This window comes from Lepidochelys kempii, chromosome 1 (genome assembly GCF_965140265.1).
Source record: "Lepidochelys kempii isolate rLepKem1 chromosome 1, rLepKem1.hap2, whole genome shotgun sequence".
NCBI classification, from domain to species: Eukaryota; Metazoa; Chordata; order Testudines; family Cheloniidae; genus Lepidochelys; species Lepidochelys kempii.
Window position 1 is genome coordinate 206029392 of NC_133256.1, and position 23231 is coordinate 206052622.

The following is a 23231-nucleotide window of genomic DNA, read 5'->3' on the forward strand; positions in this document are numbered from 1 at the left end:
TCCATTTCAAACTGCCTGTTTCTAAATGTATTTTATAAATCATAGTATAATATAAAATAAATAATTCAAAATAAAGTATGAAAAAATATAGATTTTTTTTAATTGAACCATTCATTTTGCAGGAACTTTGTGAAATTTCAGCTTTTTATTATGATTTGGATTTTTTTTTTTAATATTGGACTTTCCCTTGGAACAGATATTCCAGTTCCAGATCAGCTCCGTGCTACTACCCTGTCCCAGCAGGAAGGGCCTGACTCTCTCTCCCAGTGCTTAAAGCAAGTAGGACTAGTTTGAAAAGAACCGTTCCTACAAACATAGAAGTGCAAGTCCCTCACTAACGCTTAGCTCGCAGCCTTAAAGTCTCCCTGTGCTTCATGAATGCAGCTTTGAAGTGCAGTTCTCTGAAGATGCTGTGTGTGTGTTGGAGCATTTATGCTGTGAGCGTTAGAAAGTCTTCACTCTATTTATTTCTATCTTTTTTAGGACAGATAAAGCCTTTAACTTCACTGCCAGTCCTTCTCAGCCTCAGGTAAGCAGGAGCCCTACGTGACATCAGCTGCATGCGTCTTTTCACACACAAATGAGTTCCAGTGTGATCCTAGCAGTTAGAGATGGCAAAAAGCTATAGGATCAAACCCACTTCCCTCTCAGGATGCAACCTAGTCCATTGCTGTGGCATCTGTAGGGTAGAGTGAAGGGGTAGCACTGCATAATCTCTGCCCCTCCTGGAGCAGGTGCCAACCCTCACACAAGATATTCAGTCAAGCAATTGAACAAACCAGAAATGTGAACTGGTGCAAACAGACATCATACCTTGCTGCAACACTCCACAGGCCCGGCAACCTGCACTGGATGTGGATTCACGGCGCTGTGTGCTGCTGGAACAGAGTGCCCAGTATGGACTTCTGCACTGTTGCAACTTACATTGGTTCAGTCACTCTACTACAATTTGCTGAGATGCAGTCAGTTCTCTAGTGCAGACAAAGCGGCAAAGGATGCATCAGACTTCAAACCGCTACCAGCGCTTGAGTGGTCTGAAAAAAAAGTGGAGGGGAGGGGAGGGGTGTCTGTCTGCCCATAGCCCTGCCTAGCAATCAATTTTGCTCCTCCCCACTATTGTCTCTGCTCCCCCTGCAGCTCCTGGGGCTCTTTCTCCCCCGCCAGGCCTGGGAGAGGAGGGTGAGCTGCAGCAGGATCCCCTCTTCCACTTCCCAAGCTGAGCGTTACCAGGAGGAAGAGGGAGGAGCAGGGGAACCATCCTGTCCCCATTGCTCACAAGGAGTGGAGCCTGCTCCTTTCTCCCTCCTGTGAGGAATGATGTTGGTTTTTGAGGGGACAGGGGCGAGCTCTGCCTGCTTCGTGCAGCAGCCTGGATTGGCTGCTCTTCCCCAGGGAAAGCAACTAAACAAAGGGGTCTATGCCTCCCCCCTCCCCTCCAGTGGTACTAAAAATGTGCCCCTCCCCCCGAGCATCCCGGCTCACTATTTATCATAGAATCACAGAATATCAGGGTTGCAAGGGACCTCAGGAGGTCATCTAGTCCAACCCCCTGCTCAAAGCAGGACCAATCCCCAATTTTTGCCCCAGATCCCTAAATGGCACCCTCAAGGATTGAACTCACAATCTTGGGTTTAGCAGGCCAAAGCTCAAACCACTGAGCTATCCCTTCCCAGAGCTGCAACCCTCAACACTTTAAGTACTATTACCTCAGCTGCAGCCGGAAGGTGATGTTCCGATTGATGAAATCATGACTCACTGATAGGTACAGACTCTTGGTTCAGTCCAGCCCTCTGACATCTGGAATGTCCAGGCCAGCAGCCATTTGGGGTTTTCCATTGCTGCCTCTGCCAGCACAAGCAGATTTTTCTAATTCACAGCACTGAGGATCATTGTAGCAGCTCTCTTTAGCCATGAAAACCAGCCACTTCTATGGATGTGGGGATTCAGAGGGTTTCTCTTTGAAGATGAGTGGGGAAGTCCACCCCCTGGAAGTAGTGCCAATTAATCTAAGATCCAATCTGCAGATGCTTGCCAACAGATCCGTGGTGTGGAAAATCGGTCCACTGGCTGCAGATAACTGTTCTTTCCAAACCGCAGCATCCTGGAATCTGTTCACTCATCACAGTCAAGACTGTGTCAAATACCCTCTTCCTAACCAGCAGGCTCCTATTATAGCCTTACTGGTACATCTGCATTTAGATGACTTGGGTTTGTATCCTGGCAGACACTATTATATGGTTCTTTCTACTCAGAAACTCTCTCATTAGGTACTATGGATTTTTTTTAGATACAGTGATATTTTCCTGCCTTTTGGGCCTCGTCTGTCCTTTTTCTATTATTTATAGCCAGGCATTATAATATTCCCCTCTTCTTATCTTTCTGCCATGTTTAGTAGCTCCTATTAAGTCAAAGTAGTCTTCTCTTTCCAGAAATCTCCGTTGATCCATTTTTTGCCATCAGGCTTCTTATATTATTCTATGGACACTTTCATATAATTTTTATTTACCATTAGGAACACGGAGATGGTGCTGTTAGTTTCTTAGGCACTTGTACAAAGCCCAATAAATTCCATAGGAATCTTTTCATTGAATTTAGAGGGCTTAGGATCAGGCCCTGAGCCATCTTTGATGGAACTGCAGTCCATTTGTCACAGTGGATAACATACAAGATTGTTAATTTTACTTTAGGGTCAGGATGCCCAGAACACCATTTTAAAAAAACACCCTAATATAGGCTCACACTATATGTATACTCCAACTAAAAAAAATACAGCAAGAGGACACCCCAAATATGCCACTATGGCTAAACAACAGAGTAAAAGAGGCAGTTGGGGGCAAAAATGCATCCTTTAACCATTGGAAGTCAAATGCTACTGAGAAAAATAGAAAGGAGCATAAACTCTAGCAAGTCAAGTGTAAAAGTATAATTAGGCAGGCCAAAAAAGAATTTGAAGAGCAACTAGCAAGAGACACAAAAATTAACAGCAAAAAAGTTTGAGTATATCAGAAGCAGGAAGCCTGCCAAACAATCAGTGGGGCCACTGGACAATCAAGATGCTAAAGAAGCGCTCAAAGAAAACAAAGCCATAGTGGAGAAGCTAAATGAATTCTTTGCATCGGTCTTTACTGGAGAGGAGTTATTATTTTTAGTTGACAAATCTGAGGAACTGTCCCAGATTGAAGAGTCCGTAGAAGAGGTTTTGGAACACACTGATAAACAGTAATAAGTCACCAGGACAAGTTGGGGTTCACCCCAGAGTTCTGAAGGAACTCTGATATGAAATTTTAGAACGACTAACTGTGGTATGTACCCTATGGCTTAAATCTGCTTCTGCACTAGATGATTTGCAGATAGCAAATGTGATCCTGATTTTTAAAAAAGGATCCAAAGGCAAATATGGCAATTATAGGCCGTAAGTCTAACTCCAGTACCAAGCAAACTGGTTGAAACTATAGTAAAGAACAGAATGATCAGACTCCTATGTGAACACGATTTGTTGGGGAAGAGTCAACACAGTTTTAGTAAAGGGAAATCATGCCTTACCAATCTACTGGAATTCTTTGAGGGGGCCAACAAACGTGTAGACAAGGGAGATCCAGTGGATATAACAGAAGTACTTGTGGCACCTTAGAGACTAACGAAAATTTGTTAGTCTCTCAGGTGCCACAAGTACTCCTGTTCTTTTTGTGGATACAGACTAACACGGCTGCTACTCTGAAACCAGTGGATATAGTGTACCTGGACTTTCAGAAAGCCTTTGACCAGGTGCCTCATCAAAGGCTCTTAAGCAAAGTAGGCAGTCATGGGATAAGGGTAAAATCCTTCTGTAACTGGTTAAAAGATAGGAAATAAAGGGTAGGAATAAATGGTCAGTCTTCACAGTGGAGAGAGGTAAATAGTGGAGTTCCTCAAGGATCTGTACTGGGACCAGAGTTGTTCAACATATTCATAAATTATCTGAAAAAGGGGCAAGTAGTGAGGTGGCAAAGTTTGGAGACAATACAAAATTAATCAAGATAGTTAAGTTCAAAGTAGATTGCAAAGCTTTACAAAGGGATCTCACAAAATTGGGTGACTGGGCAACAAATGGCAGACGAAATTCAAATTTGATAAATGCAAAGTATTTAAACATAATCCCAGCTATACATACAAAATGATATGGTCTAAATTAGCTGTTACCACTCAAGAAAAATCTTGGAGTCATTGTGAATAGTTCTCAAAAACATCTGTTCAATATGCATCGGCAGTCAAAAAAGCGAACAATGTTAGGAGCTGTTAAGAAAGAGAGATAATAAGACAGAAAATATTATACAGCACTATATAATTCCATGGTATGCCCACACCTTGAATACTGCATGCAGTTCTGTTCACCCCAACTCAAAAAAGATATATTAAAAATAGAAAAGGTACAGAGAAGGGCAACAAAAATGAATAAGGGTATGGAGCAGCTTCTATATGAAGAAAGCTTTTTTAAAAACTGGGATTGTTCATCTTAGAATAGAGACAACTGGGGGGATATGATAGAGATGTATAAAATCATGAAAGTTTCTCCACTTTCTGTGGAGAAAGTGAATAAGGAAGTGTTGTTTACCCCTTCACATAACACAGGAACTAGGGGGCACCTGATGAAATTAATAGGCAGCAGGTTTAAAACAAACATAAAGAAGTATTTCTTCATACAATGCACAGTCAACCTGTGGAACTCGATGCCAGGAGATATTGTGAAGGCCAAAACTGGGTTTAAAAAAGAATTAGATGTTTTTATGGAGGATAGGTGATCCATCAAAGACTATTAGACAAGATGGTCAGGGATAAAACCATGCTCTGGGTGTCCCTAAACCTTTGACTGCCAGATACTGGGACTGGACGACAAGGGATGGATCACTGGACAATTGCCCTGTTCTGTTCATTCCCTCTGAAGCATCTGGTATTGGCCATTGTTAGAAGCAGGGCCGTCCCTAGGGGGTGTGGGTCCCGGGGCAGAAGTGATGTCACTTCCAGGACAAACCGTGCTCGTGGCAGGTAGGGGAGCCTGGAGGAGGCAGTGCCTCCCCAAATAGACCAGTTTGCTCCCCCCCCCCCAACACACTCACTCAGGTTCACCTGCCACCTAGTGCTGGACAATTGTGCCAGCCCGTGGGGCCCGGAGTGGTCACCCCGATTCGCCGTCCCCTAGCGACGGCTCTGATCAGAAGACAGGATACTGGGCTAGATGCACCATTGGTCTGACCCTGTATGGCCACTCTTATGTTCTTATACAACACAGGATGGGTGCCTTTTAATTGGCACACCACCATTTTTATAAATCAAATCAAGTAAGTATTGAATGAATTGACCTAGACTCTTTTTACAATCTAGAGCAATGCAAGAATAACCCCAAACAAGAAAAGGAAATACAACTATAACAAAAAGCACTCAGTGACCTTAGTGCTCAATTTCTGCCCATTTCCCAAGTGCTGAGAAAGGAATTTAATAAAATTGCAAGTGAGAGAGGTGTTTTATTATGCAACTAAGGTGTGCAGATAAGGAAAAGGTTACTGTTTTAATTGTTTCAAAGAACAAGGCTAGGACTATAACAGGGTTTAAAAGAGAACTGGATAAATTCATGGAGGTTATGTCCATTACTGGCTGTTAGCCAGGATGGGTAAGGAATGGTGTCCTTAGCCTCTGTTTGTCAGAGGGTGGAGATGGATGGCAGGAGAGAGATCACTAGATCATTACCTGTTAGGTTCACTCCCTCTGGGGCACCTGGCATTGGCCACTGTCGGTAGACAGGATCCTGGGCTGGATGGACCTTTGGTCTGACCCCGTATAGCTGCTCTTATGCTCTGAACTGAGTGTCTGAGTGGTGTGGGTCTGACGAGCCATAACTAATCTCTATGAGAAATTACAGGGCAACTAGAGTAAATAAGTTTCATATCTGATGTTAAGAAACGCTTCAGTTACATTCCCATTAAAATGGTTTCCCCTTTAACTGTTTTCACTGTTTTTTTCTTGGTTGTAAAGTCCATTGCTCATTCGTACAACCAGAGGAAAAGAGCTGTTAAAAGGTGTTTACTTAGATCAAATGCAGCAGCAGTCAGCCAGGAGGTGAGCAACTATAAAAGGAACAGTGGGAACTACGAGACAGTTTTTCCTCCTGAAAATTTTGGAAGCTCTTGTAGATAATCACTCAACAAAAAGTGACCCATTTTAGCATGCCCTTGTGATGAAGTGGGACTGTTCTTAAGATTTCCTCTGAATACTGTAGGGGTGCCTCAGTTTCCCCGATGCATTTCTTAAGCCTCTAAGTGGTGGGATAAGGGGGTGTACTTGTTGCAGAGCAAAGGGCCAGTGTACCTAAATGGCCGACACTCTGTCTCCTGGCAACTGATGGCCTGGGCCCTTCCCCCCTGCAAGGTGATAGCTAAAGGGGTTGGAGAACAAAGGAATCAGGTGACCTCCTGGCCCGGGAAAGGGACAAAGCCCAGAAGAGGAGGGGCTGAAGAGTAAGTCAGTTGGAAGCTGTCTGGGGACAAGAAGTGAAGTGCAGATGTGGTTGTCTGGCTCACTGCCCCCCAAAATGAACCTGGCTGAGGAGTCCTGTTCTTTGTACCTACAAGCTCTGTTTTAGACCGTGTTCCTGTCATCTAATAAACCTCTGTTTTACTGGCTGGCTAAGAGTCATGTCTGACTGCGAAGTTGGTGTGCCGGACCCTCTGGCTTCCCCAGGACCCTGCCTGGGTGGACTCACTGTGGGAAGCGCACAAAGGGGCAAAGGATGCTAAATGCTCTGAGGTCAGACATAGGAAGGTGGAAGCTGTGTGAGCTTTATACCCTAAAAACAGTCTGCTCACAGGGAGGAGACTTCACCAAAGTCCTAACTGGCTTCATAGGAAGCAGTTCCTGAGCATCGCACAGGAACTCCATACAGCCCTGTGCTGGGAACTGCTCAGGAGGATGCTATGAGACTTCCTATGTTGGTCCTATGTTAATTCCGTACTTGGGGAATTACCCAGGGGGCTGTTCCACCCCTTTTACATTCAGAGGAGTATAAAGTTTTCCACCCCTGCTGAAGGTGGGGTGTCTGTGTAACTGGTTCTCAGGCTCTGTCGGCAGGTAGCTGCAGATTCTTGTGGTTTTTGGCCAGAATGAAGGGACTCTGCATAGATCTGAAGGAACAGGTTCAGCTGATTTTCCAAGTGGCATTTGCTAGGATTTACAGCTGTAACACAGACATATTTTCATTTCACGGTAAGCCCTTCTTGTCTGTAAAATGGATACAGAAACTGGAAAACTTGGAAAAATTCTGGTTCAGTTCTGGTTCGCTCAAAATTGGAAGCAGGAAAACTGCTTTGTGAGGGAAATGATTCTTGCCTGTCTCCAAAGATAGGAGTATGAGGGCTTGCTCACATATAAGGGCTGTGAAATGAACTTAATTATTAACACACATCCGTGGAAGAGCTGAGATTAGAATTTATAGTCTGCTGGATCACAGGCCAGCATGACTTAAACCCACAGCCAAAAGCAAAGGGTATCTTGCAGTTGGTGCTTTGCCTGTGTACTGCCTGGAGTCATGCAAGAAGCAATGCAAAGCTGGAAACATGCTCAGTGCAGCTGGAATGTTTGGAGATTTTAGTAGCCGGTCTCTAACACCCTGCACTTAGCCTGTGCAATTGGCAATTTTCACAGGCTTATCCTCTGGCCAAATCTGGATGACTTTTCATGGGGATAGAAAAAGATACTTCTGTGACTCCAGGGCTATCCCTTAGCCAAATTTCGAATCCCAGCTCCAAAGCATGGGGGCACTACAGTTCTTCAAAGAAATTAGGAAAAAATTATTAGCATTGGCAAAGCTACCCTAACATCATTCTCAGAAATGGCGAACCCAATCTCCCTGAAACTTCAAAAATCAGCCAGAGGAAAGTAGCAATCACTGACTTTTTTTTTTTTTTTTGTGGCTAAGTCAGAACCAGAGGAAAATGTTAGGCAATCACAATTATAGCCTACAGGCTTCCGCCCCTCCCCTGCCTATGTAATGGCATTCTAAATTGTACAGAAACTGCTGGAGGCAATTGTTGCCATTGAAAACACTTTACTATAAAATCCCACCTTTTTAAAAACATTATTGTATTATGTTGGAGTATTATGATGAGCAGGAGTTGAAACTGAAACTGCTGAAACTCTGGTGCCATGGAGGTATCTGGGGTTAAACTCTGTGCGTAGAGGGGCTGGTGCAGTCTGTATCTTTGGCCAGCCATTGAGAGGAATACAAAGGCCTTTCAAAACACTTGAACTCCAGGTGACTAGTTGGACTGCAGAAGCTTTCCATGCCTGATTTCTCAGCCTAGATACAGGGGGCTGTTCTGTTCTTTTGGGGATGTTCTGGAGTCAGTGGCAGAGGGACTCCTGAACTGTAATGCACAAATGGGAGCACTGATCCTGTTTTTTCTGCAGTATTTTCTGTACAAGTTCCCTCCAGATGTGGATTCCATCATCATCAAGGTGGTATCTGAAACAGTCTATCCCTGTTCTGTTGTCTCCGTCCAGGATATTGTGGTAAGTCTAGAGAGGGGGCTCTCAGCCTTCAATGGCAGATAATCTAGAGTGTAGGCTCTGGGCATTGGTATCCTACCTCTATCACCATGTGTGATGTATTTCAACCAGTAGAGATATGAAGCCTCAGGGGCCTGTACTGCAGAGTAACAATACAGGAGGAGCTTGAAGGGAGGTGAAGGGCCTGTGGAAGGAATGGGAAAGGACTAGCTGCTGAGTTCTAAGTAGCTCCTCAGGTGATATTTTTACCAGTGTTAGTGAGGGTAGTGAGCAAGTTAATGATTACGCTCCCATCCCAAGATCTGAAGGTGCTTTTCCTTACCTGGGAAGTGGGACAGTACCATTCTCTCTTCATTTTACAGATGGGTAAATGGAGGCACAGAGAGATGACATGAGGTGTCTTCTTTCCCCCCATTTTCTCTCACCATCCCTCTCCCAACCTTCTTTGGTCACTGTTCCCCCTCTCTCTCTATTACCTGACCCTTTGTCCTCCCCTTTTCTTCTGGCCCAATCTCCCCCCTCAATCTTTTTCCTGAATTCTAGTTCATACCCTCTGGTCCTCTCCCATTCATGCCATGACTGCCTCCTGCAGGTGGAATTTGCTGTTGCTCAGAGCCAGGAAGCAGCAGTATGGGCCACCTATTTCTTCTCCCTTCCTGCCCTGCTATGCAGGATGGAGAGGCACACTCAGAGTGAGGGAGCAGTGAATAGGGGAGGGAGAGGTGAAGGAAGCAGTCTTGAAACCCTGAGAGCAGCCTCTAATAGCTGGGAGGAGGTGGTGAAGTGGAAACAACAATCCTGGCCTGCAGCCCTGCTCATGAGTGGCCTTTCAAATGACATGACTGAGAGGGCGACAATGCGGGCAAACGTGTGACTGTCACTCCACATGGCAGGTACAGAAAGGGGAAACATGGAGCTAGGGGGTCTGTCGTGAGGAGGTTGGGGATATCAGGAAAATGAGGACCAGGCCTAGACTCATAGTAGAGCAGCTTAGATTGCTATAACAAATGTCTTCTCCCCTCTGCTTTATTGGGGCCTTCAACTGAGAGATTCAGAGTAAATGACCTGGCTGTTTGAAGCTGGGTCCTTGCTGAGAGAGACCACTTGAGCCCTGGCCATGGCTGGTATTCTCAGCACAGCTTCGCTAGCCCCTGTATGCCGCTGAGGTTGCTGCCTGTGGGACTCCAGGCTGGTCTCCTTCAGTGCTCTTCATGAAGCCCTGGTGGGGAGGTGAGGGGAAGATGAAAAAGCCAACTTGAAAGCCCAAAGGAGTGTATTTTTATTAGGTTTATGGGAGTTTTTTCCACATCAGGCCTATCGAGGAAAGCCAGTTTGGGCTCCTCCTGGCTCAGAAAATGCAGTTGGATTTTTCAATTTTTTTTTATTACTTATGCTTGTTTTAGTGTCCTGTGTATGATCTGGACCACAATGTGGAGTTTAATGGTGTTTACCAGTCCATGACAAAGCAAGCTGCCATCACTGTACAGGTGAGATGTTGATTTTGTCAGTGCTAATTTCCAGTGACCCTGTGTGCCTCCTCTCTGCTTAATCTTTTTATCTGTGGGATACTGGTGCTCAAGATCAGGGGTTCCTGTGCTTTTGGATAGCATGGCCCACATCTTAATACAAATGGAGAGCCAGTTTCAGAGAGAGATGGTGACTTGCCTCAAGCCACACAGCAGGTCAGTGGGAAAGCTGGTTTAGGAACAAGGAAGTCTCCCAAGTTCTAGATTTCCTTCTTATTTCTCTAAGAAATGACTGACTCCTAGAATACATTTTATGTGCTTGAGCCAGTCACATGCTGCTTTGCAAAAAAGGGGACCTATTTTTATGGGTAATCTCAACAGAAGGGCTGAATTTCTGGTATGTGTCCTAACTTCAGGCTTTTGAGCCTGCCAGCCACTGTCTCCAGGGTCTTCACACTTTACCCTAGGTGGGCAGGTAGGGAAACCCAGATCTGCCCTTTGCACTGAGCTGCAGCCCAGGGACCCTGTATGAAGCAGAGGAGATCTGTTTGTTCAGACCCTCTTCTGTATCCCTGGGCTGCTTCCTACTGTGACTGGCATCTAGTCCTTCCTCACAGTAGAGTTGTCAGGCATCCGGTTTTCAACCGGAATGCCCAGTCAAAAATGGATCCTGGAGGCTCTGGTCACTGCTGACTGGGCCATTTAAAGTCCGGTCAGCAGCGCAGTAGGGCTAAGGCAGGCTCCCTGTCTGCCCTGGTTCCATGTGGTTCCCTGAAGTAGTTGGCATTTCCCTCTGGCTCCTAGGTGGAGGTGTGGCTATGGGGCCCCTGCGCACTGCCCCTGCCCTGAGCACCAGCTCCGCAGCTCTCATTGGCCAGGAGCTGCTGCCAATGAGTGCTGCGGAGGCAGTGTCTGAGGACGGGGGCAGTACGTAGAGCTTCCTGGCTGCCCCTCCACCTAGGAGCTGGAGAGAAATGCCAGACACTTTTGGGAACTGCCTGAAGTAACTGCCACCCAGAGCCCGCACCCTGAGTCCTCTCCTGCACCCCAACCCCTGCCCCAGGTTAGAACCCCCTCCCACACCCTAACTCCCTCCCAGAGCCTGCACCCCCTCCTGCACCCCTACCCTCTGCCTCCGCCCTGAGCCCCCTCCCGGAGCCTGCACCCCATGTCCCTTCCCACACCCCAACCCTCTGTCCCAGCCCTGAGTCTCCTCATGCACCCAAACTCCACCCAAACTCCCTCCCAGAGCCCGCACCCCCTCCTGCACTCTGAAGCTCTCAACCCCAAACCAGAGCCCACACCCCCAGCTGGAGCTCTCATCCCCCCTACACTCACACCCAAACCCCTGCCACAGCCCAGAGCCCCCTCACTTCCTGAACCTCTCATTTCTGGCCCCACCCTAGAGCCCATACCCAAAGCTCAGAGCCCATACTGCCTCCCACACCTTATTCTCCAGCCCAGATCCCATTCCCACACTCCGAACCCCTAATTTCTGGCCCCACCCCAGTGCCCTCACTCAGCCTGGGGAAAATGAGTGAGAGTGGGGGAGAGTGAGCAGTGGAGAGAGGGGAGATGGAGCGAGCGGGGCTTGGCATCAGAGAAGGGGCGGGGCCTCCGGAGGGGGTGGGGCAGGCATGTTCAGTTTTCTGCAATTGGAAAGTTGGCAAGCCTACTTTAGTCTTTTCCCCAGCTGACTCTTCTGCTGGTCCCAAAACAAAGGGGATCCAGACTAGTTATGAGAAACAACAAAGCTACTGTACGAGGCCTATCTGTCCCAAAGGGGCTCTGCTCCTTCGGAATCTCTAGTTAGGCCCTGTCCCAGCTGATCCTGCTTTCCAGGCAGCTTCAAGGCAGTCATATCACAATGGTCCCCTCTGGCCTTTTGAATCAATGTAATCTGGATAGGCTCTGGCCCCAGCCAGGCTTTCTTTCACAGGGCTCGCTCAAGAGGCCCAGTCTCTCTCCCAGTTAGCCACCGTTGAGCAGTATTTTTTCCTCTTTTCTCTCCAGGCTTGACACTTTGCACATGTGCAACGGGGTGGGGCTGACTGATCCCACAGGCTCTCATTAGCTCCTTCCTGATGATCAGCCATCACAGGCTGCTAGGTTTGGTGTTTAGGCATTTGAATCAGTGGCCTGGCTTTCAAGAGTGGAGAGCACCTGCAGCTCCCAGTCAAATAAACTGGTCTGCAAGTGCTCAGTACGCTTGAAAGTCGGGCCAGTGATTTACATGCCTTAATATAGACCTAGCAGCCTAACTTTAGGCCCCCAGTGTTGAAAAATCTTGCCCTGAAGGCTTAAAGGAACGCTAACCGGCTCTCTGGTTTACAACGTACTTCTCATTCTAGTGTCCCTGTGCGCTCCCACCTGACTCACCACTTCAACTTCCTGCTTTATAACTCATGGGAGGCGTGCCAGTATCCTGGTGTAATGGCACACTACAACCTTAAGTTGACCTATATTAGGTTGACTTACAGCCACGGCATTAATTACTGTGGTGGGTCATGTCCACGCTACCTTTCTTCTGTCAGTGGTGCACGTCCTCCCCAGGAATGCTTCCACCGACTTAAGAAGGGCTGTGTGGGGAGCTGAGTACCTGGGCTCTCAGCTCCTCTCTCAGCTCATTGCTGGGAACCTGGCTGGGCTGGCCCTTCTGATGCCCTGCTCCCTGCCAGGAGCCCGGCTGCCCCACCCTGGGCTCTCAGTGGGGAGTGGAGAGCTGGAGGGGGCAGCCAGGCTCCGGGCAGGGAACTGCATGGAGCTGGGAGGAATGACAGCCAATCTAAGTAACCAGCAGTCTCTATGCAGACACTGTGTTGCCCTAACTACATCAGCATAAGCCCTATGGCTCTCAGGGAGTTGGAGTTATGTCGGTGTAGTAGGGCACTTACATTGGTGGGAACAAAGCTGTTGTGTTTACACTGACATAACTAAGGTGACGTAAGCAGCCTTACGTCGACCTAACTCTGTAGTGTAGACCAGGCCTTAGTCCAGTGTAACTCTCATACTCCAGGTGAACATACCTGGTATGTATAGTTGTACCCTTTGTGGCATGTTATTGCTTGTGACTGGTTGAACAGTTGCTTAGAGAGGCAATGTGGACTGAGCTGAGCACAGGTCTGGAAACCAGGACTCTTGTGTTTTAATCTTGGCTCTGCTTCTCCTAATGGGTGCTAGAACAGGACTTTGAAAATGTAAAGTGCTAAGTGTATGGCAAGATCTATATTCAAAAAGTTACACCGGTGTACTAAATTGATTTAAAATGGATCAACTTACACTAGTGCAGACCCCTAATATAGGCACACTTATCCTGGTTTGAGCTTCATAGATTCATAGATATTTAGGTCAGAAGGGACCATTATGATCATCTAGTCCGACCTCCTGCACAACGCAGGCCACAGAATTTCACCCACCACTCCTAAAAAAGACCTCACACCTATATCTGTGCTATTGAAGTCCTCAAATTGTAGTTTGAAGACCTCAAGGAGCAGAGAATCCTCCAGCAAGTGACCCGTGCCCCATGCTACAGAGGAAGGCGAAAAACCTCCAGGGCCTTCCAATCTGCCCTGGAGGAAAATTCCTTCCCGACCCCAAATATGGCGATCAGCTAAACCCTGAGCATATGGGCAAGATTCATCAGCCAGATACTACAGAAAATTCTTTCCCGGGTAACTTGGATCTTACCCCATCTAAAAACCCATCACAGTCCATTGGGCCTATTTACCATGAATATTTAATTACCAAAACCATGTTATCCCATCATACCATCTCCTCCATAAACTTATCGAGTTTGATCTTAAAGCAAGATAGATCTTTTGCCCCCACTACTTCCCTCGGAAGGCTATTCCAAAACTTCACTCCTCTGATGGTTAGAAACCTTCGTCTAATTTCTAATCTAAATTTCCTAGTGGCCAGTTTATATCCATTTGTTCTTGTGTCCACATTGGTACTGAGTTTAAATAATTCCTCTCCCTCTCTGGTATTTATCCCTCTGATATATTTATAGAGAGCAATCATATCTCCCCTCAACCTTCTTTTAGTTAGGCTAAACAAGCCAAGCTCCCTGAGTCTCCTTTCATAAGACAAGTTTTCCATTCCTCGGATCATCCTAGTAGCCCTTCTCTGTACCTGTTCCAGTTTGAATTCATCCTTCTTAAACATGGGAGACCAGAACTGCACACAGTATTCCAGGTGAGGTCTCACCAGTGCCTTATATAACGGTACTAAAACCTCCTTATCCCTACTGGAAATACCTCTCCTGATGCATCCCAAGACGACATTAGCTTTTTTCACAGCCATATCACATTGGCAGCTCATAGTCATCCTATGATCAACCAATACTCCAAGGTCCTTTTCCTCCTCCGTTACTTCTAGTTGATGCATCCCTAGCTTATAACTAAAATTCTTGTTATTAATCCCTAAATGCATGACCTTACACTTCTCACTATTAAATTTCATCCTATTCCTATTACTCCAGTTTACAAGGTCATCCAGATCCTCCTGTAGGGTATCCCCGTCCTTCTCTAAATTAGCAATACCTCCCAGCTTTGTATCATCTGCAAACTTTATTAGCACACTCCCACTTTTTGTGCCCAGGTCAGTAATAAAAAGATTAAATAAGATTGGTCCCAAAACTGATCCTTGAGGAACTCCACTGGTAACCTCCCTCCAGCCTGACAGTTCACCTTTCAGTAGGACCCGTTGTAGTCTCCCCTTTAACCAATTCCCTATCCACCTTTCAATTTTCCTATTGATGCCCATCTTATCCAATTTAACTAATAATTCCCCATGTGGCACAGTATCAAACGCCTTACTAAAATCTAAGTAAATTAGATCCACTGCGTTTCCTTTATCTAAAAAATCTGTTACTCTCTCAAAGAAGGAGATCAGGTTGGTTTGGCACGATCTACCTTTTGTAAAACCATGTTGTATTTTGTCCCATTTACCATTGACTTCAATGTCCTTAACTACCTTCTCCTTCAAAATTTTTTCCAAGACCTTGCATACTACAGATGTCAAACTAACAGGCCTATAATTACTTGGATCACTTTTTTTCCCTTTCTTAAAAATAGGAACTATGTTAGCAATTCTCCAATCATACGGTACAACCCCTGAGTTTACAGATTCATTAAAAATTTTTGCTAATGGGCTTGCAATTTCTTGTGCCAATTCTTTTAATATTCTTGGATGAAGATTATCTGGGCCCCCCGATTTAGTCCCATTAAGCTGTTTGAGTTTCGCTTCTACCTCAGATATGGTGATGTCTACCTCCATATCCTCATTCCCATTTATCATGCTACCATTATCCCTAAGATCCTCTTTAGTCTTATTAAAGACTGAGGCAAAGTATTTGTTTAGATATTGGGCCATGCCTAGATTATCCTTGACCTCCACTCCATCCTCAGTTTTTAGCGGTCCCACTTCTTCTTTCTTTGTTTTCTTCCTATTTATATGACTATAGAACCTTTTACTATTGGTTTTAATTCCCTTTGCAAGGTCCAACTCTACTTGACTTTTAGCCTGTCTCACTTTATCCCTACATATTCTGACCTCAATAAGGTAGCTTTCCTTACTGATCCCTCCCTTCTTCCACTCCCTATATGCTTTCTGCTTTTTCTTAATTACCTCTCTAAGATGCTTGCTCATCCAGCTTGGTCTACAACTCCTGCCTATGAATTTTTTCCCCTTTCTTGGGATGCAGGCTTCCGATAGCTTCTGCAGCTTTAATTTAAAATAATCCCAGGCCTCCTCTACCTTTAAACCCATAAATTCTTCAGTCCAATCCACTTCCCTAACTAATTTCCTTAATTTTTGAAAGTCAGCCCTTTTGAAATCAAAAACCCTAGTTGCAGATTTATTTTTGTTAATCCTTCCATTCAATTTGAACTGAATTAGCTCATGATCACTTGAGCCAAGATTATCCCCTACAACCATTTCCTCTATGAGATCCTCATTACTCGCCAAGACCAAATCTAAAATGGCATCCCCTCTAGTCGGTTCAGCAACTACTTGCTGAAGGAATCCATCAGCTATCGCATCTAGGAAAATCTGAGCCCTATTATTATTACTAGCACTCGTCCTCCAGTCTATATCTGGGAAGTTAGTCTCCCATGATCACACAGTTTCCATTAGTATTTACTTTATTAAAAACATTAAAAAGGGCTCTATCCATATCCAAATTAGATCCCGGCGGTCTATAGCACACCCCAAGCACTATCCCAGGGGAGGCTCTAATAGTTTTCTTCCCCAATTTAATTGTTGCCCAGACAGACTCAGTCATATCCATTTCATCGCTTCTTATTTCTTTACATTCTATCTCATCATTGATATACAATGCTACTCCACCACCTTTACCTTTATTTCAGTCTTTCCTAAACAGCACATACCCTTCAATACCTGTAGCCCAGTCATGACTACTATTCCACCAGGTCTCTGTTATACCTATAATATCTGGTTTCACTTCCTGCACCAGTAACTCTAGTTCCTCCATTTTGTTACCTAGGCTCCTTGCATTAGTGTACAAACATCTTAATTTTTGCTGTTTGGCCTCACTCACATTCTGTACCCTATTAGGCACGGTTATTTTACTACCAGTATAACCTATTAGACTTGTATCTACACTTCACTGAAGCTAAACTGATTTAAGTGAAGTTTACATGCAAGTGAGGCTCAAACCAGCGTGTGTCTTTATTAGGGGTTTGCTCTAGTGCAGCGGTTTTCAACCTGTGGTCTGTGGATCCTTAGAGATCTGCAGACTATGTCTAAGCTTTCCAAAGGGATCTGCACCTTCACTCCAAATTTTTGGGGGCCTGCAAATGAAAAAAAGTTGTAAACCACTGACTAGTGTAAGTAGATCACCTTTTTTTTCTTTTAATTGATGTAGTTAGATCAGTGCAAGTTTTCTAATCTAGACCAGGCATTTAACTACATTGAGTTCTTTAACTGGCATGGGAGAGGAGACTCCTCCTCTGCAGCCCTGTCCTCCCTCGCTTTTCACAAGGTTCTCTCTTGTTTGTTTCTGTGCAGAAGAAGGACTTCCCAGGCGAGCAGTTCTTTGTTGTGTTTGTCATAAAGCCAGAGGACTATGCCTGCGGGGGCTCTGTGCCTTCCTCTATCAAGGGTAAGATGAACTAGGGGACTGGCACAGTGCACCACAGGGGTGGGGAAGGGTGAACACCTTATGTTACGGTTTGTGGCCCTCCTGTGGAATGGCAATGCTGTACGTCAAAGGGAGCCACTGCAAGGAAGGGTCATTGAAACAAAGGGAAATGGGAGATCCCAAAGGAGGAGTCTGGGTAGAATGCATCTTTGCAGACCCAGAGCTTCTTGCAAATCTTGTGGGGTGGATCCAGGAGCTGTATCTGTACACAGGATCAGGCCAGCCCCAAGAGTTGAGATGACAGTTTGGAAGCAAGGAAGTGGTTCCTGTGATTGGTAATTACTAGGCTGATCCACTGTAGACATGGAAGAAAGTAGAAATTTTTAAAAAAAAAACCCTAAATATTTTTTTCAGCTGGTGATAGAACCTTCCCTGCCCCCCAAAATTACATTGCTCTGTCAATGCATGTGCAAGCCCTTCGAGAGATACTATGCAATAGTCATCCCATGCAGGCCAATGCCAGCAGTGTGCTCGGCTCCGTAGAAGATCCAAAACTAAGGACAGTGTGTGCCCCAAGAAGAAGAGAAAAGTAGAGGAAATAGAAATGCACTGGGAAACTAGAGGGGAAAGATTTAGGTCTTGCTTTTACCCAGTAGTTATGATAAGTGCACGTTTTACAGGCATCTCGGAAGAAGTGGGCTTTTACGGGGATTTGAATAATGAGAGGATAGTGGCTGGCAGGACAGGAGAGTGGTAACTCCATGCACAGGGTGAGTGTGGAAAAAGGCACAGAGATGAGTGTGGAGAAGGAAATGAATACCAATGACATCAGTCTCAAAACCCTGGAGAGGAGAAGGTGTGAGGGAGACTAATGCAAAAGGAGAGAAGTTATAGGCCATGGTGGGATTGTGCAGAGCTTTGAGAGGGAGAAGAAAACCTGGAAAGTTAATTCTGTGAGCAAGAGGGGGCTGCCATGGTCTGAATGAGTGAGCCATCCAGAAGTAAGTGTCAGCTTGATAATCAAGCAGAGCTGGTTAAAACTTCATCCCCTCCTCCTCCAATACAGCCATCTTCCTTACTTGAGGAGATGGTCCACATGGTCCTTCTCCAGAGGTATTCAATGGTCCAGGAACAGGAAGAGAAGAACCAGGTGTTGCATGTGAGCCGGGGTTGGGAATTAACAGGATGGGTGGTGAAATGGGAGAGAGGGGCTTGCAATGTTCAGTGAAATGATGGGGTGGCCAGAGAGAGGATATTTTAATGACTGAGAAATCACACTGGGAGCTTAGTGAAGACACGATGCAGGGAGAGGACTTGTTGGGCAGAGGGCCAGTTAGCCCAGGATCAAAGATCAAATGAAGGCCAGGAGACTAATGGTTGGAAGGGATCTCTATGTCAAAGTTGAAGTAATCAAGAGTGAGGGTGGGGGAGGGGGAGGGAGAGGAGGTGGTGTTGCCAGAGAGGAGGAGGAGGAAATAGAGGTAAGCCATGGATTTGACAAGATGTAGGTGAGAAGAAGAGGCAGGCCTTGTGGGAGCAGGAGAGGGGAGGGAAAGGAGGTGTTCCATGGAGGAGGAAGGACAAGGTGACCATATGACAGAGAGATGACATACACTCTGTGTGTATGGTGCGCAGAGTGTGGCTGATTGGAGTGATGACAGGCCTGGCAAGGGGAGATGTATTTTAAATATGTTACACTCCTACCTTCCCCTTGTAGCCTGAAGAAGGTTTATGTTCATTTTCTTAGCTCCTGTCCGTGGCTCTAAGCCCTGTGCAATATTTCAGATCCACAGGACACCTATTAAACTGGCATAAAGCCAACCAGCCATAGTGTGTGTAACCTCTGCATCGAATCCCCAATTCCATGCACCCATCAACCCATCTCTGCCCCAAATGCCTGGAAGAAAACAACACCCAACAACCACCCCATGAGCTTTGTAATGCGCCTGGCAGGTTAACAAGTGCAGGCTCTGGTGGACCAGCCGGAAAGCAACCTCCCAGTGCAGATTATGGAGCACTGGGGTAATGTGCTCTCAGCAAGATTCAATGGAAATCTGCACTTGCTTCAGATTCCAAATGGTCTTGCCGAAAGTTGTCAGATGTAGATTGTGCTGCAACAGTCTAGTATTGAGGCACAGATCTGTGTACTAAGGTAGCTGGCACTGGTGGGAGAATATGATCTTTGCTGCAGCTGCTACCTAGCCCTCTAAGAGCAGTCCAGGTTTGTAATAAAATTCCCCTTAGGAAATCAGTAATAATCTACCGATAGCACCTCTACAGCTTCCCCAGTCAGAAAAGACATACGTCTAACACCCAGGTGGCAGTCCAGAGAGCCTCAGGAACCAGCCCTTGAGTGGATGACACTGGCTAAAACTCGAGCGGAGAAGCGTTTGCCTCCATTGAGATTGACAGCTCAGCCCAGAACAGGAGAGGTGGTTTTTTGTTTTGTTTTGTTTTTTTTATCCTCAAAGTACTGTGAAAATTCCTCCCAGTGAGAGAAGTGCGACTGTCATCAATGGGCTGCTCAGGTTCACCAGGCTTTCTCCCACCTGGAGCATGGTGTGCGACTCCCTGCAGTATTTTCTGGTTTGCACAGCTCTGTCCATCATGAAGCATTTGACACATTTACACACCCACAACTGTAACAGCCCTCCCCCCCAGCATTCTGCACAACCGTTCTGGAGGGAGGCAGGAGAAGTTTGTCTAAGGATTCAGCACAAGTCTTGCAGCGTGAGATCTTTAACAAGGGAGCCCCCTTGATCGCCTCTCCACGGGTGTCAACGTCTCCTCGTGCGCTCCACAGGCAGCTTTGTGGACCGATCGCAGACTGCGAGCGAAATCCCATAGTTTACGGGGTGGGGGTGATGAAATACACTTTGGGCTCAGCCACCTGAAGCATCACAGGTTTCTAGCGTCAAGATGTAGGATCGAGCAAGAGCCGTGGGAAGACTTTCCCAGCCATGCCTGTGGCTTCACCACAAATGGTGACATGTGGCTGTTCACCATACGGTTGTGCCAGGATTCTAGCCTCATGCAAATGGAAATGGGTACATCCAAGAACAGTGCTGGGTCCGGGCTACTTCTCAGGTGAACGAGTCCCAGCAGTGTTAAATAATGTGTTTCTGATCCAGTGCACCTTGCTTCTTACAGGAAAGGGCAACCACACCTGGAACCTACAACGAACGAAGAGCCTTCAAGTGACCATTGTACCCTCTATTAAAGGTTAATGTCTCTCTGAGCTATGGTCCAGTATTGCTGGGGAGCTCCAAGGTGCTCCACTCTGGGCTTCTCTTACCAGGAGGTGTGGTAGGGAATAGTACGGGGCACTCTGTGTGGAAGCTCCCAGCTAATTCAGTCCCAGCAGGAGGCACAGCAAGGACTGGTATAGGGGTGTCTGCTGAGGGACTGTTCCAGCGCCAGCCTTTTCCGGCAGGGAAGAAATGCCGTCTAGGAGGGGGATGGTGGCACTTGCAATGACTGGAGTTCATGCAGTCTGGGGCACTGGCACTGGGAGACCCCCCCCCAGCTATTTCAGTCACAGTCTCTACCAGCAGGAGGTGCTGTAGTGAGCAGGGCAGGGATGCTAGCTGCGAGGGGACTGTTTTCCCATAAGCTGACCATCCTCCCGTTCCTCCTTCCCCAGAGTCTGACTACGTGCAAGCCATGCTCTTCAGCTTCCTGAGCTTCCTCTCCTTCTACCTGGGCTCTCTGATTGTCGCCTTTGTGCACTACGTCAGGTGGGTGAAGCAGTTGGACAATGACTACGTTCAGGCTATGCCTGTGGCTTTTTCTTTCTCGGCTGAAATGCCCCACCCTGCAGTGAGCCAGGCATCCGAGCCCAGCGGGCTAAGGGAGTTCCTGGCCACCCAGTGGGCCCTTCTGTGAGAGAGGAATGGGGGGGGGGGGCGTTTGGCACCCTGTGCCCCAGCCCGTAGAGAGGAAGGCAAGTGCCAGGGCACTAGAGAGACACCAAGCATCTGCTGCATGTGTGTGGGTTGGTACTTACTCTGCCTGCACTCTCTTGTGGGGCAAAGAAGAAACGCGACATAACCAGGACAGAGCAGAGGCCTCCAGGGCACCAGAGAGGCAAGGAACCCATTAAATTGCCAGGCCAAGCCCCGCTCACAGCTCAGCAATGCCTTGATTCCCCACTCCCCTGAGCTCTTGCCCTGCACTGAGGGGAGAGGCCCTGCCTTTGAGATGGCACCAGATGCTTCCTCCTGCTGCAGGTTGGAGAAAGGCCGAAGCTTCCTGCAGCCCTCCTCAGCCAACCCAACGATGGCTTTTTCCTCCCCTTTTTCTGCTGCTTGCTGGCAGTGGGATCAGAAGCTGTGGGCTACATCTCTTTGGAGTGGCTGGCATGTACTCTCATCCCTGCCAGCCCCTGCAGCCCTCAGGGGCGAGTGAGGCAGCCAAGAGGGTGTTGCTCCCTACAAGAGCTCCCAGCAGTGAGACTCCTTGTGCCAGTTGCCCCAGCAGCACGGGGCATGATTGTAAAGTGGTGCTGGACAAGGAACCCTGGTGTGTCAGCAGTTACACAAGCTGCCGGCTTGGGCAGTGATTCAAGCGAAGCATTTCTTCTGTTCCAGGACATAAAGAGCTCAGCAAGGAGGAATCTTTCTCCCCGCCCCATGCCAAACATTGCACAATTGGCCAGGTGCATTGGGGTTGGTTATACCTGCCTCTCAAGTTCCAGATGCTGGCCACTGCCAGAAAACAGGATGAGCTCTCTGGATCCTGTCCAGTAACTTCCATGAACCCTACCTCCTGTGTACTGCACTGATTCAGATCCCTTCCAAGCCATGTGGGTTCCAGAGTGTGGGAAGCTGGGCTGTGGAAAGCAGATAGGTGGCTTTTCCCAGTACACAGGACCGAGGGTAGGGTGTGCCATATTAGATCGCATCACTGGTCATGCCTCTGACTGTGGCCAGTAGCTGATGCGTCAGAGGAAAGTGAAGCCTTTTCTTGATTGGATCTGTCTGATTAGGCATTGCTGGAAGTGGAGATCTAGATAGCAGGACCCTGGGGTTTGCATTCCCCAGCCCTGAACAGTTATTTGTTTTCCAAAGCATTATGCAGCGCTGCGGTCTTGCTTTTGAGATGATACTGCAAAGACTGGCCTAGTGGCAGAAATCTGGAGGGTTTGTTGAGTTTTCAGGAGTACCGTCTGTGCTTGTTTTCAGGATTCAGAGGAAGACGTCAGCTGGGCGACATAGTCCTGAGGATGGTAAGCCTCTCACAAACTATGCTACAGTGTCAAGGGGTAGGGGATGCCGCGACGCCCTCTGCCCATGCAAAAGAGAAGCTTTTCCCTGCTACCTTCAGTGCATTTCAAACCTCTCCTTGTCCACTCACCCCAGGATCTTTTTTTTAATTGTGCGTTTTAGTGCTGGAGTTCCCCTATTGAGCTATATAACCGTGCTCTGGACGAACCAGTTCAAGGGAAGTTGATTTCTCATGAGACACACAAAGGGCATTCCGTCCCTGGGGCTGATGCCGGGGGAGGGGTGGGGCACTTAATGCTGTTTGATGGTCTTGTGAGGCGGACCCATTTTAAGCAAAGGAAGCTAGAGTCGGCAGGAGCTCTATTGATTTGTGTGTTACAGATTTGGATTATTAAAATGCACAAAATGCAGATTAACGTTCATAACTCCCTGGCTGAGTCACCTGTTCCTTTCTAAACAAGTGTATTCAGTTGCTCATACTAGCCTCAGGAATGTTTCTTTTGGACTGAAATGTGCCCTGCCCAATCTAAACTTTGGGTCAAATTTTTTTTAAAAGGTCGGGTTTATAGAGCTCAAGGAGCAAATGACTCATTCAGTTAGCACGTCTATTACGTCTTGTTTACTTTACATGGCACCCACATTTCAACATGCTCCAGATTTGTATGTTGTCAAAGCATGATTGCATCGTAGAGGTCATTAGGGGAAGATGGTGGTTTTGGCGGGTGAGTGTAGGGTAGGGTAGGGTGACCAGGTAGCAGGTGTGCAAAATCGGTACCCTTTTTATGGGGGGGGGTATAGTTGTGTATATAAGACAAAGCCCCTAATATTGGGAGGTCTGGTCGCTCTAGCATAGGGGGCAGTTGGGGTTTCTGGTTCCTGGAGAGGTATGGGAGGCTATGTCTG

The 23231-nt window shown here is 46.9% G+C and overlaps 1 protein-coding gene across 6 annotated transcripts in view; it reads left to right on the top strand.

The window, feature by feature from the left end:
• SIDT1 (SID1 transmembrane family member 1) overlaps positions 1-23231 on the top strand; it is a 91896-nt gene that overhangs the window by 38980 nt on the left and 29685 nt on the right. For all 6 annotated transcript variants that reach the window (XM_073310122.1, XM_073310113.1, XM_073310073.1 and 3 more), the window contains exons 4-10: positions 484-529; positions 8437-8538; positions 9939-10022; positions 17031-17124; positions 20254-20325; positions 20747-20840; positions 22287-22330. In XM_073310122.1, coding sequence (XP_073166223.1) covers positions 484-529; positions 8437-8538; positions 9939-10022; positions 17031-17124; positions 20254-20325; positions 20747-20840; positions 22287-22330 — 536 coding nt within the window. The remainder of the gene's footprint in view (positions 1-483; positions 530-8436; positions 8539-9938; positions 10023-17030; positions 17125-20253; positions 20326-20746; positions 20841-22286; positions 22331-23231) is intronic.